Source organism: Grampus griseus (assembly GCF_964374135.1).
Source record: "Grampus griseus genome assembly, chromosome: 17".
NCBI classification, from domain to species: Eukaryota; Metazoa; Chordata; class Mammalia; order Artiodactyla; family Delphinidae; genus Grampus; species Grampus griseus.
In genome coordinates, this window is record NC_139011.1 from 79,031,742 (window position 1) to 79,046,048 (window position 14,307).

General features: G+C 44.6%; 1 protein-coding gene across 3 annotated transcripts in view; it reads left to right on the top strand.

Annotated features, from left to right (window-relative positions):
• The window catches only part of ST18 (ST18 C2H2C-type zinc finger transcription factor), a gene marked incomplete at both ends in the record, with an annotated part of 123,271 nt that overhangs the window by 82,405 nt on the left and 26,559 nt on the right, over positions 1-14,307 (top strand). Inside the window, one exon of one of the 3 annotated variants that reach the window (XM_082674746.1) lies at positions 8,158-8,403. The exons of the other annotated variants lie outside the window; for them this stretch is intronic. Coding sequence (XP_082530872.1) covers positions 8,158-8,403 — 246 coding nt within the window. The remainder of the gene's footprint in view (positions 1-8,157; positions 8,404-14,307) is intronic. 3 annotated transcript variants of the gene reach the window in all.

Sequence of the window (14,307 nt, forward strand, 5' to 3'; positions counted from 1 at the left end):
TGGGGAGCCTGATTCCTCCAATTCCATTTTTCTTTCTCAAGATTGCTTTGGCTATTCTGGGTCTTTTGTGTTTCCGTACGAATTGTAAGATCTTTAGTTCTAATTCTGTGAAGAATGCCATTGGTAGTTTGATAGGGATTGCATTGAATCTGTAGATTGCTTTGGGTAGAATAGTCATTTTTACAATATTGATTCTTCCAATCCAAGAACATGGTATATTTCTCCATTTGTTTATGTCATCTTTGATCTCTTTCATCAGTGTTTTATGGTTTTCTGAGTACAAGTCTTTCGCCTCCTTAGGCAGGTTTATTCCTAGGTATATTATTCTCTTTGTTGCAGTGGTAAATGGGAGTGTCTCCTTAATTTCTCTTTCTGATTTTTCATTGTTGGTGTATAGGAATGCCAGAGATTTCTGTGCATTAATTTTGTATCCTGCAATCTTACCAAATTAATTGATTAGTTCTAGTAGTTTTCAGGTGACATCTTTAGGATTTTCTGTGTATAGTATCATGTCATCAGCAAACAGTGACAGTTTTACTTCTTTTCCAATTTGTATTCCTTTTATTTCTTTTTCTTCTCTGATTGCCGTGGCTAGGACATCCAAAACTATGTTGAATAAGAGTGGTGAGAGTGGACCTCCTTGTCTTGTTCCTGACCCTAGTGGAAATACTTTCAGTTTTTCACCTTTGAGTATGATGCTTGCTGTGGGTTTGTCATATGTGGCCTTTATTATGTTGAGGTAGGTTCCCTCTATGCCCATTTTCTGGGGAGTTTTTATTATAGGAATCAAAATCAAAATCATATGAATTTTGTCAGAAGCTTTTTCTGCATCTGTTGAGATGATCATATGGTTTTTATTCCTTAATTTGTTAATGTGGTGTATCACATTGAATGATTTGCATATATTGAAGAATCTTTGCATCCCTGGGATAAATCCCACTTGATCATGGTGTACGATCCTTTTAATGTTCTGTAGGATTCTGTTTGCTAGTATTTTGTTCAGGATTTTTGCATTTCTGTTCATCAGTGCTATTGGTCTATAATTTTCTTTTTTTGTGGTATCTTTTTCTGGTTTTGGTATCAGGGTGATGGTGGCTTCGCACAATGAATTTGGGAGTATTTCTCCCTCTGCAGTCTTTTGCAAGAGTTTGGGAAGGATCGGTGTTAGCTCTTCTCTAAATGTTTGATAGAATTCGCCTGTGAAGCCATGTGACAGCCATTTCTATTGTCTGTGTGGCCCTCTGCTCTGTGCCCTTTGCTTAATGTAGGATTAAGTGTAAACAATCTTCCCCTCCACATTGAATACTAGCCTGATTCTCTCTCCACCAGGATTTGGTGTTGCCTCCATAGCAGGCTGTTAGTACGTTTGTTTTTTCTAGCCCAAATCCATAGATGTCTTGAGTTCCTAGCTTAGAAAGAAGGATACACAGCTTTTCCCTACTCCTGACTTCTATAGCAGAGCATAGAAGCATTTTTGATGTACCAGAGATATTCTGGAAGATGGACTCAGCTGTCCCACCTGAAAGGTCTGTAGGTGCTGGACTGCCCAAGTCACAGGTTAGACTCCCTCAGAGACCCCGCCTTCAAGGAGCTTACAGGAAGAGGAGGACGAAAGAAGTGGTCATTCCAGGTGGAGAACTGGGTCTTCAGAGGTGATGTTCCTGAGGCTCAGGGGAGGCATGGGTGGCTTGTAGGGAGTTTGATCAGAATTCAGACAACGGATTTATTTTCCTTCTGCCTCCATGTCCTTCCCTTTACCCGATGAGCTTCTCTGAAGTTGCTTAAAGAGCCCAAGAGGAGAACAAATTACAGGTCATGAGTAGGAGCACGACCTTGTCAGAATCAAGCCAAAGGTCACTAACCGTGAGATTGCGTTCATCCACTGGTCGGAGCTAATACAGATTGGTTTTCATGCTGTGTGCAGACTCACAGCTGACTCCAGGTTTACTGGGAGGCCTGCATCCGTGATTTTCAAAATCCCTACTCTTCTGGAAGATAAGGGGGTGAAGGAAGACTTCAGAGATGCAAGAGAACATCTTCTAAAGACAGTGAAGGACGATAGGCACATTCCAAAGTGTTCTCCCCCTTCCAGAATTTCTCAGCCTGAGCACCTGCCCACCCAACACTAAAACACCTCCTCCCTGGCACTGAGCTGAGATGCCAGGGCTAACACTGCCCATCGCTGCCCAAGCTTGAGTCCACCACATCCTGAAAGTAGATCTTAGAAGGAATTGTTTATATGTTAAAATCCAGGCCAGCACGTACCCAGCAGGTCTACGCCACCTAAATCACTTGTGCGTGTTTTAAGTATCTCTTTGAGGAATCAAGTCAGGAGGAAAAGTTAGTAATAGCAAATCCCTAATGGAGATTGTCATGGTTATGGGTACTTTTGTCTGAAGGATGAACCCCATCTCAATGCTAGCACGGTCCTTGGTGCTGAGATTTGTATCATGTCCTTTACTTCCATTTGGAATTAATGTGAGTTTGCAGAGCTCACATGGACCACAGCTTCAATCAGTCCCGCTTTAGTCTGGAGACGGGTGCTCCCGAGATGAGGTCAGGGCTGAGTAGAAGCAAGCGGCAGGAGAAGCGAGCGGCGGGGGTTCGCCACGTTCCCTAAGACCCGCGCTCCGTCCTCCTTCTTCCCCATCTTTCTCCTCCTCTTCCTCCCCTCAGCAGAGGTAGGAATAGGCACACAGTCTATCTTTAGCCCGATCGCTGCCGCTTGCCAAGCGCTCTGTTGTTTGTTTTGGTGTGTTCCCCACCTGTTTAGACAAAGTGGCATATGCACAGTGTGCCTTGAAAGAAAACAAAAAATTGACACTTGCTTGAAATGTTTAAAGTTCAAAGTCTGTTTTGTGCTTGAACAAGGCCTAGACACAGCAGGATATCACATCGCCATTCCTGCTGCCTGCTCTCAGAAATAGCCTGGCGGCTCTGGGTGCGGTTAGAATCCAGCCTTTTGCAGTAACTTTAACATGAAGTCGGAGGATGCTATAGAATGTGAGTGAAATGTCCTGAGGGACCTGAGTTGGGATCTCAAGGAACCAGCTGACATGTATGGGGAAACTGCCTCTTTTCCTCAGTGTAGAACAGCATAGGGAGGTCTCTTCGGGTCCAAAAACCTAATCGAATTATTCTTATTATCAGTTGTTGTTTATTGAACACCTACTATGTGCCAGGCACTGTAAATAAGCACTCTGCCCATAATAATCCTTTTTAATCCTTCTAGAAACTCTGTAAAGCAGATACAATTATCCCATTTTGCAGGTGAAGAAAAGTAGTGTGGAGATACTAAATGACTGCTTCCGAGTGGCACAGCTATAGCCATTGGAGCAAAAATTTGAATCCACACGCACCTAACTTCTGACCTGCCTGAAGAGTTTATCATTCCCTGGTGTACAGACTGCTGGCCCACCAAGGGTTTTCACTGTGATTCCAAGTGCCAGACAAAGACTTGGGGGAAATGGTTACAAACTCAACTTTAATTTTATACCTTATATCAGCCACTTGATTCTCCTCTGAATTCCATCACTGGATTTATGTTGAGTACATTTCACAAGTCTATACTCTTAATAGTTTTAATATTCGATTGCTGTTTAGTAAGAATAAGATGTTTTCAGTTAATTGATTTATTTTACTTTATTTTATTTATTTATTTTATATTTTTGTGGCATGCGGGATCTTAGTTCCTGGACCAGGGATTGAACCCGCACCCCTGAAGTGGAGGCGCAGAGTCTTAACCACTGGACCGCCAGGGAAGTCTCTCATCTGTTTACTGTTAATACCCTGCCTACTTATTTTTTTTTTTTGAGGATAGGCAAGAGGATTTTTTTAATATTAATTTAATTTTTAATTTAATTTTTATTTTATATTATAGTTGATTTACAATGTTGTGTTAGTTTACAGTGTACAGCAAAGTGATTCGGTTGTACATACACATATATCCATTCTTTTTCAGATTCTTTTCCTGTATAGGTTATTACAGATTATTGAGTAGAGTGCCCTGTGCTATAAATAGCACGGGATAAATTAGGAGTTTGGGATTGACGTATACACATTACTATATATAAAACAGATAATCAACAAGGACCTTCTGTATAGCACAGAGAACTCTACTCAATACGCTGCCTGCTTTGAAAACGTTTCAGAGGACTTTCGGTACCAAAAAGATACTCCCCCAAACAAACTCCTTGAGGCACGAGCAGAAGAGCAGAAGTGGCAAGTTGGAAGCAGAAACCAGGCTGCGGGCCACCTGTCTTTGCATGTCCTCTTAGCCCAGTCACAAAGGCAAGGTGGTGGTGACCTCTCTCGTATTAACAGAAAACCTGCCACATGAGGAAAACAAGGCTATCTTATCCTATCAATGTCTTGAAAGTTAATGCTTTTCATAATCAGAACATTTAAGGTAAAATTACAATTTTGCTTTTTTTTACTTCATCACCATCTTTGAATGTAAGATCGTTTTTAATTGTTGAAACAACATAATATCATCATTTGCCCGGAAAATATCGGAGGAAAACAGCCATCGGCCTATCCTCTAACTACAAATGCAAGAATTTCTGTGTTTTCCCATTTGCTCTTCTTCAGAAAATGAATTTCTCCCCGTTTTCCCTAGCTGTACACATAGCCAGCATGCCAGGCTGTCTCCTGCTTTCAGTGACATAAGTCTTTTCCCTGTTGCAACAAACTTCTCATAATTATCATTTGACTGAGTACATAACATGCCATTGTTTTACATTTATTTATTTTTATTTTTATTTATTTTTGGCTGCGTTGGGTCTTTGTTGCTGCGCGCGGACTTTCTCTAGTTGCGGCGAGCGGGGGCTACTCTTCGTTGCGGTGCACGGGCTTCTCATTGCAGTGGCTTCCCTTGTTGCGGAGCATGGGCTCTAGGCGCGTGGGCTTCAGTAGTTGTGGCGCATGGGCTCAGTAGTTGTGGCTCACAGGCTCTAGAGCACAGACTCAGTAGTTGTGGCGCATGGGCTTAGTTGCTCCATGGCATGTGGGATCTTCCAGGACCAGGGCTCGAACCTGTGTCCCCTGCATTGGCAGGCGGATTCTTAATCCCTGTGCTGCCAGGGAAGCCCTTTTTTTAAATTTATTTATTTTTATTTTGTTTTACTTTTGTAACGTGCCATTTAATAGATGCAGCGCAGTATCGTTTCTCTGTTGGCAGACATCTGAGTCACTTCTTATTTTATAGCACAGATAAGACTTATAATGAAAAATTATCTCAACTTTCAGTTCAATAATAATTTATAATTGTATAATTTATGTATAAATTATATAACTTAAAATAATAATTTATAGTCTATTTCACTAAAGATGTCCTATATGCACAAAAGAAGCTCCTTGAAGTCAGGGACACTGTACGTTTCAGTTTTCTTTTACCCGTAAATATAGTGGCTTGAAAATATTATGTGCTTTCTCAGTCATTTCATGAATAAATACATCTGTCTTATTACAGGGTAGCATCTGTAACTCAAAAGTAGCTGAAGTAGATGGTCACTGATGTCGCTCCTAAGTTGGAAAGCGTATGAGTAGTGTTAGACCAGCCTCAAAAAGCTTAAAATTCAAATACTGAAAACACGGGTATAAAACAGCCCTTTAAGAAGTGAGCATAGGGCTTCCCTGGTGGCGCAGTGGTTGAGAGTCCGCCTGCCGATGCAGGGGACGCGGGTTCGTGCCCCGGTCCGGGAAGATCCCACATGCCGCGGAGCGCCTGGGCCCGTGAGCCATGGCCGCTGAGCCTGCGCGTCCGGAGCCTGTGCTCCGCAACGGGAGAGGCCACAACAGTGAGAGGCCCGCGTACCGCAAAAACAAACAAAAAAAAAGAAACGAGCATATTCGGCGCCGGGCTGGGGGTCCATGTCAGGGTGCAGCCGTTCCCTCCACCTCCTGCCGCCCCCCCCACCCTGTCCTCGTTGTCCTGCCATTTGGAGTTTCAAGCACAGAGAGATGTGATGTCTGTTGATGATGCTCTGAATAAAATCCGTGCAGTAAACGTGTGAGCCGCCCATCCATGGGCAGAAAGGGGCCCTTCCCTGGTGCTGTGTGTAATTTTGAATGCATCTGTGAGCTCACTTCAAGCCCATCTGTACCCACACGGCCGCCTCCAGCCCAGTCAGGTGCTCAGAGCAGCCGGCTGGGGCACGGGGTGCAGAAAAGCACCTCTTTTAAACATTAGGAATGATTTTTTTTTTCAATCAGCCCATGATTCCTCAAGATGTAGGACCATCGCAACTCTGAGAATCTCCGATTTTTTAATTTACTCATGGGAAGTTTCTTTTTCCTGTAAAAGCTAAAATATATATTAGTGTTGTCTTGGAATAGTTGGTATTTTTTCAGCAAGCTCGAATCTGCACTATTTATGGGTTTTGCACTATAAAACACTGCAGCCCAGTCACGTGACTCCTTTTTCCTAAGCCATCTGTCACAGAGGTCTGGAATTTTATGTGAATGTTGGTTGTGCAGTCTTAACCCAAGTTTTTTTATTTTTTTATGAAAAATGTCAGCAACTACAATATTTAGCATTTTACTTCACATTGGCCATTAAACTTGATAGCTATAGCTCTGTTTCTTTTCTATAGTTATGTATCAGTTTTGAAGCCAAAAATTGCTTTCATGTACTCCTGGCAGAATACATTGTATCGTGGAGAGAGCACGTAGCACTGATATGGTTAATATCTTGGATTTTTGTAACTAAGGTTTATTAATGCTGGTATAAAAACGTATTTGATATTATACAGATGGCATAAGATGTGGTGGTTACTAAGTTATTATCCCGGATAAGCTGTACTGTGAAATTCAGGGCTTAAAACTATCACAGGAGATTAAACTATTTACTGAAAAGGACAGAAAGATATGACCAAACATCTTAGTACAAATATATTAGAAGCGTATTTACCTCCCACAAATATAATAGAGCATTTCTACCTCATAGGCTGAGAGATTGAGAATAGGAACTTTGCAGGTCAAACAAGCAAACAGAAGAGATGCTTTTATTTTTTAACTCAGGCGGCCGCTACGGTGGATCACATCTCAGGGGGAACTGCTGGGGAGGGGGTACGGGTGCAGTGCAAATGGGGAGTTAAAATAAACCCCTGGGAAGTAACCGTTAGGGATCTTAGGAGCATATCAGAGAAGACTTCTGCTTTGCCGGCCAAAGGGAAAAGAGAAGAGACATTGTCCAGAAGCTAATTGTGAATTGATGGATGACAGTGACAGTGCCGCTCAGGTATTCATTTGACCCACTTGCGAGGGTGACGAGCTCGTTCACCCCGCCTTCTGGGAGTTACTGCCCGGTGGTGTTCACGGTTCAGGGCCACGCACGCCATCCTCGGGCACATGAGTTGTGGAAGGTCCAGGGCACATGGGGACTTTGTTGGCACTTGAACCTTGAAAAGAAGACGAAGCTTAACCAAAGGTCTCCCGAAGAGAAACGCCGTGAGGTAGAGTTCAAGTCTCATACTGAGTATCTGGAGGAGAATCACCTTTATTCTGGAGTTTTCACTGTAGAACTTACCCCCTGCTGCCCGCCCCGTCCTGTCATGTGACACCTGGTACCTCCACTCCAGGCCCCCAGGGGAACTTTGGTTTACACTGCCCGCCTCCCCCAACACGCCCGCCACGAGTTAACCAAGCTTTTCTGGCGCAAGGCACCCAGGGTAAAATGTCACTTTCCTACTAATCTAATACAGTTCTCATATTTCCCAGTAAAAAGTCTCTTCCCGCTGGTTATTTGTGCGTGTTTTTCACGTGAGATTAATATTGTGCCTCTTTGTAAACTCAAGTGTTACTGCTTCAAAGGATGAATTGGGAGTGATAATTCTGCAAACTAGAAAGGAAGGTTTAAAGCTAAACTTGGGGGGAAAGAAGATAAAACAGGTTTAGCCAGTACATTTAGTATTTGGACCATCTTACTTACATTAGGCTTCCTTTGTTTAAACCCAGAAACACGAAGCTCACTAATGGGGCTGCTCTGAAAAGTCTGCCTAAGGATTGAACATTAACCAAAGCAAATCGGAAAGCTAGATTTAAAGTCAGATATACTTCCATAAAAGCTTGCATTTAAAATGATCCCTTAAAAGCCCACATGGCTAGGCTGCCACTGCAAACTGCTTAAATGTTTTTCTGTTTCCTGTTGTATACCAGGGAGCCGAGATAGAAGTGGATGAAAATGGCACATTGGACTTAAGCATGAAAAAAAACCGAATCCTGGACAAAGCTGCACCCCTAACTTCCACTAACCCTTCTGTTCCAACTGCTTCCTCTTCCCCATTCAAAACCAGCAGCCTGTTGGTCAATGCCGCCTTCTACCAGGCCCTCTGTGATCACGAGGGCTGGAACACGCCTATCAACTATAGCAAAGCTCACGGGAAGACAGAGGAGGAGAAAGAGGTATTGTTTCAATGTGGCCGGTAAGCTTGAGACGGAGCGTGATCGAAGGGTGTGGTCAGCTTTTTCCTCCTGGATTAATTCTCGCAATCCTGTGTAGATAATACGTAATTCTGTACCTTGTTTTTGATTTTGGTAAAACGTTGGTTTTAAATTTCAGGAGGAATTTATAAATGAATCCAACGTTTCCCATCCCTTGCCTAAAACAATATGTCATCAGAGTGCGTTGTACCCCCGTCACGGCTGAATAGCATGCGCTGCGTGAGAGGTGACGTCATCTCTCCCTCGGACACGGCAGCCTGTGAGGGGCAGGGTGTCCCTCAACACCAAGCCGCCTGCCTCCGTGTGCTCCGCACCGGATGCCGGAACACGAGAACGAATAGGGGGCAAGGACGCATCTCGTCAAATCCCCTTCCGTGGTTTCGTGGAGGGATGGTGTTGGCGTCCCTGTGTGCAGAGCCGTGGTCCGGGGACTGATCGTGGACGTGGGATGTCTCAGCCATGGCAGCTCCAGAGTCGTGGGCTGGGTTATCCTTGGAGGTGGCTTCACCCCCGGAAGCCAGACATTGTGGCCGTGCGGGAATTCTCAGCCCACATCTCACAGTTGGAGCAACCTGGCTGGGTCTGATTAGCCTTGACTCGGTGTCATTCAGAAGAGTTCATGGCCACACCCTCCACTGGTTAGACTCAGTGACATTGCAGATGTGACCCCAGCTTTACTGTAGGCGATGCTGTTTGTCAGGGAAGTGGTTTGTACTTGCCAGTTGCCGTGTTTAAGGAACTGAAATAGACATTTGAAAGTGCGCGTCGTCACCTTTACAGCGTGTGAAGCTCAGAGACTTTGGTGGAAGACTCATTCCATTTAGCATGTGCTTTTTACTGAAGTATAGTTGATTTACAATATCATGTAGGTTTCAGGTAGAGCACAGCGATTCGGTTATACATATGTGTGTGTGTGTGTGTGTGTGTGTGTGTGTATTCTTTTCCAGACTCTTTTCCCTTATAGGTTATTACGTAATATTGAGTATAGTTCCTTGTGTGATTTTAGCATCTACTTCAACATCTCAGGGCATGAGTCGATGTCAATGGCAGTGATGACAAGGCTGGGCTGTTTCCTGTTCCCCTTCTTTCCTTCCCTCCCTCCCATCCTCCCTCTGCACACTTTCACTGTGATCCCCACGTCCAGGCAGTAAGATCGGTCCTGAGGATGCAGCACCACCTGGCACACGCTTCCTGCCCACGCTTCCTGCACGTGCTTCCTGCACACGCTTCCTGCACGCGCTTCCTGCACACGCTTCCTGCACGCGCTTCCTGCACGCGCTTCCTGCCCACGCTTCCTGCACACGCTTCCTCCACACGCGTGCTCAGTCTGGTAGGAGGACCAACCTGTAACCAAGCTCACGGACCAGCGAGTAGCTTAGCAGGCACGCAGAGTAGACGGGAGGGCCGGAGGAGCCCCCAGGACCCAAGGCAGGCTCTGCGTCACCACTGGCCACACCATCGCGGGGAGGGTGGGGGGACTGACTCAGCAGCAGCTTCAGGTTGGAGTCTGCCATACGGGGTATAGTCATTGTCATTCTGCTTGGCTTTTAAAAATTCACCCAAGGACTTCCCTGGTGATGCAGCGGTTAAGAATCTGCCTGCCAATGCAGGGGACGTGGGTTGGAGCCCTGGTCCAGGAAGATCCCACATGCTGCAGAGCAACTAAGCCTGTGTGCCGCAACTACTGAGCCTGTGCTCTAGAGCCCACGAGCCACAACTACTGAGCCTGAGCTCTAGAGCCCGCAGTCCACAACTGCTGAGCCCGTGTGCCACAACTACTGAAGCCCGTGCGCCTAGAGCCCGTGCTCCGCAACAAGAGAAGCCACTGCAATGAGAAGCCCGTGCACTTCAACGAAGAGTAGCCCCCGCTCACCGCAACTAGAGAAAGTCCACACACAGCAACGAAGACCCAACGCAACCAAAAATAAAATAAATAAATAAATTTATTAAAAAATATTCACCCAAGTATTTAGGGATGGTCTTAGTTAATCTGTCATAACACTGTTTTAGAAGAACTGTTTCTTAAATCATATACATTTGACTCTAATAAATATAAAACTGACCCTGCAACGTGTAAGAAGCTGCTTCGCCTCAGGTGGTGACTGTGAACCGGTGAGTGTGCACCTCTGCCCTCTTCCACGTCCCCAGCTGCTTCAGCTGTGCCAAGTCACAGAAGTTACACCTAACTTACGTCATCACGCAATCCAGAAATCTGCCGGTATTCGCATTAGCGATCGCTCGGCACGCGAGTCTGAGATGGAAGTCAGGAGGCGGGGGGGTGGGCTGAGAGCAGGTTTGTTGATTCGGTCCAGTCCGTGCACATCAGCTCCCGAGACAGGGGACGCCCGCGGTCCACGAGCCTCTCGATTGCCAACCGGGCCTATTCCACTCCCCACAGGGGGACCTAATGGCAGTTACGAGGCCTGGAGGTAGAGGTCCAGTCAAAGGCACGTGGCACGGAGGACGGTCCCTTCCGGATAAGCATCACGGCGTCCCTGTTCCTGGGCGATCCAGCTGGAAGGGAACCCCCCGTGTTGGGGAGTCTCGGTGCTGCGTGCAGGGGCTTAGACGTTCTGTCCTCACCCCTGCGAGCCCGCTGTGCACAGGCCAAGGTCACCGTTGACAAGCAGTCTCCTTTCTGTTCACACACAGTCAGGCGTCCAGTCCAGTCCCGACCAGTAACGAAGCATAGTGGGTTCTTGTTCCCTTCAGGGTGTTTGTGTCATTGGACATCGGTTTTAAGTTTGTGCAGCGATGTCTACAGGGTAACCCTCATATTCCGGGACACTCCTGCTGCTTGGGGGTCTAGTGAGCACCTCAGGGACCTCCTTGTATGTACTTATCCCTCAGATCACCAGAAAGTTCAGTCTCGTGACAAATATTCTCTCTTTATCAAAACATGTGGATTCATCCAGGCGGCTTCATGGATTCAGCTGGAGCACGTTCCTATCTAAGGCTGACGGACCTGTGACAGTGTACAACGTGCCTGCAAAATCGTGGGGGAGAGGATTTGTTCAGATTAGGTTTCTGCTCCTTCCGGAATGGCTCGCCCCTTCAGGTCTGACAGTGTAGACTCACTGCTGCAAATGGCAGCCTGAGTATCCAAGTGCTTGCACTAGGGGTTTTTTTTTTTTTTTTTTTTTTTTTTTTTTTTTTTTTTTTGCGGTACGCAGCCTCTCACTGCTGTGGCCTCTCCCGTTGCGGAGCACAGGCTCCGGACGCGTAGGCTCAGCGGCCATGGCTCACGGGCCCAGCCACTCCGCGGCATGTGGGATCTTCCCGGACCGGGGCACGAATCCGTGTCCCCTGCATCGGCAGGCGGACCCTCAACCACTGCGCCACCAGGGAAGCCCTGCACTAGGTTTGAGTTGACAAATATGGTTTCAGCCTAACGCCTATTGTCACGGTCTGAACGTGGGTGGTTCATTGCTGGGGAGCTGTCCCCGCGGGGACACACACAAAGGTGCTTCTGAACCCCTGTAACTCCTGGGGCAGCTTCTCACCCTTGTTCTTTGTGCTTTCATCCGTGCCAAGGTAATTTACCAGTAGAGAGTATTTTTCACATTTTGTTCTGAATCCCTAAATGAAAAATGTGATACTCAATAGTTATTATTTTGAAAAAGTAGATTGTATTCAATGTCGTCGTTGGGAAGGTAGCAGAGGGAGGCCATGTTGAGTAAGAATAAAGATTAAAGATCTATAAACAGCATCTCATTATCCTACCAGTTCTGAAAGGCAGGATTATTATCAAAGTTTCTAGAGGAGAAAATTGAGGCCTGCCGGGGTAAAGTTGTTGTTCTTTGGTCATATAGAAAATAAGTAATGGGCCTGGGCTTCCCTAAAATGAAGAAAAGGGAGAGGGAGAAAATGGAGAAAAGGAAAAGAAAAAAGTACACAGGGAAATGGAGACAGCTAGGAAATACTGAGAAAAAGCAGAAAGGAAAGGAGAAAGAGAATAATGAAGCAGTGGTACCTGGCCAGGTGTGTGCTGGAGACCACAGTGGTTTCGGTGCTTCTTAGGATGGCAGGACCAGAGCCCCTGAGCCCGGTTACAGGACGTGACTCCACGTGACCACACAAACCAGGGACGGATGGTCCTGGCTGTCCTTCCCGTGAGCTCCGCAGAGACGCAGCTCGGGGCCCCAGTGGTGCTCTGTGAATGTGGACTGTTCCCACCTCCCCAGCCCCGCACATCCCACACGAGACTCACACCCGTTGCCACGACCAGAAACTGGGCGATTATTTCCAATTCATTGTTATCTAGTTCATATGCACAACAGTTGCCTCATTTTGGTGGTAATTTTCAGAAAATATTGTCTGTCTCTCTCAGTGAAATAGCCTGTCCAGATGCCCTCTAAAAGCAAAATCCTGAATCTGGAAAAACCTCAAATTATCTCAAAAGGAAAGCGCTGAGAAATAACTAGGCTGTCAGTTGCATTCAACTGTCAGTTCTCCAAAGATTTCAGGGCTTCAAATGTTAAAAGTGCCAGATGCTATTATCTGTTATTCATGTTCCCATTATGTTCTGGTCTTTACTGAAATCTATGTAAACTTCTGTCTGTACATTAAAGGAATTTCATTGCACCCATATACTCTCTAAACACACACATATATGTATGCCACGTTTTCTCTTTATGTCTCCCCAATATAAATTTATTATTTTCAAAATGATACTTTAAATGTTGAAAAAATTCTGACAAATGATGTTGGCATATTTTTATGGTGTGCTTTTTAGGAGTTTATCCAATATACAATGCTTCTGTAACAAAATTAAGCATTCTTATAGTGACGGTCACCTGTATTTTAATACCTATGCTCTCTGCGAGCTTCTAGAGGTAGAATGCTGGGCAAAAAAAAAAAAGGGAAAAAGACAACTATTTCATAATGCAATCACATACCCAAGAGTCCATAGTTTTTAAAAGAAGTTACAAAATATTTAAAAGGTCATATCCAATAAAATTATCCTACTGAAACATCAGCACATACTACTGTGCTAAGTTAAATACCATATATTCTGCAAGCATTAATTTTGAATGCATTTGAGTCAAATAAGTTAAACTTTCATAGTTGATCATTTCTTTCAAAATCCCTTATTCCCTTGTCTTCCATAATGTGCAGATTCAACAAACAACAGCTAATGACCTTTATGTGTTCATCTGTACATGCCTCCTTAGAGATACTTTGCTCTCGTTCATCGCAAAGAAAATAATAAAATCGCTCTTTTTCACTTTATGCCATTTTTGTGAAAAATTCAGCATCTGAACAGAAAAACAAAAGCTGCTCCACACTGAGACAAAATTGGGTTTATCATTTGTGTCGACTTTCAAAAGGCCAAGTCGCTTGTAAATTATAGTGGAAAACACCACCGGGCTGAATCCAGGTAGCTCCAAATGAAACGGAAGGTAGTGCTAATGCTTCACTTTAGGCATTAACGCTGTGAAACGTGAAAAGGATACACATAATTCACTTCTTTTCTATAGATTCCACGGAAGCAGCATTAAAATAGCCCTTCTCTTCTACCTTAGTAGACAACTATCATCAAACACCTATTTCTCTTTATTTTTCAGGGGTGTATTAGTATCTGCTACTATTTTCAAACATTAATCAATAATATAAAATGGAATACTCAGTATTAAAAATAATATGAAAGAAGAAGCTAGACCAAACCAGGTTTTATTAATTTGGTCTGAAGATAATGTTACTTGAGGTCGTGTAAACGTATTTACCACTGTGTGGTCCTATGTAAAATAATTGATTGAACTGTTATCCAAGTAATTAATGAAAGAGATTGCATTTGCCTTTATGACTGAGATGAAGGCTTAGAGTTTTTCTTTGTTTGGGAAAATCCAGGGATTTTGTTTTTCC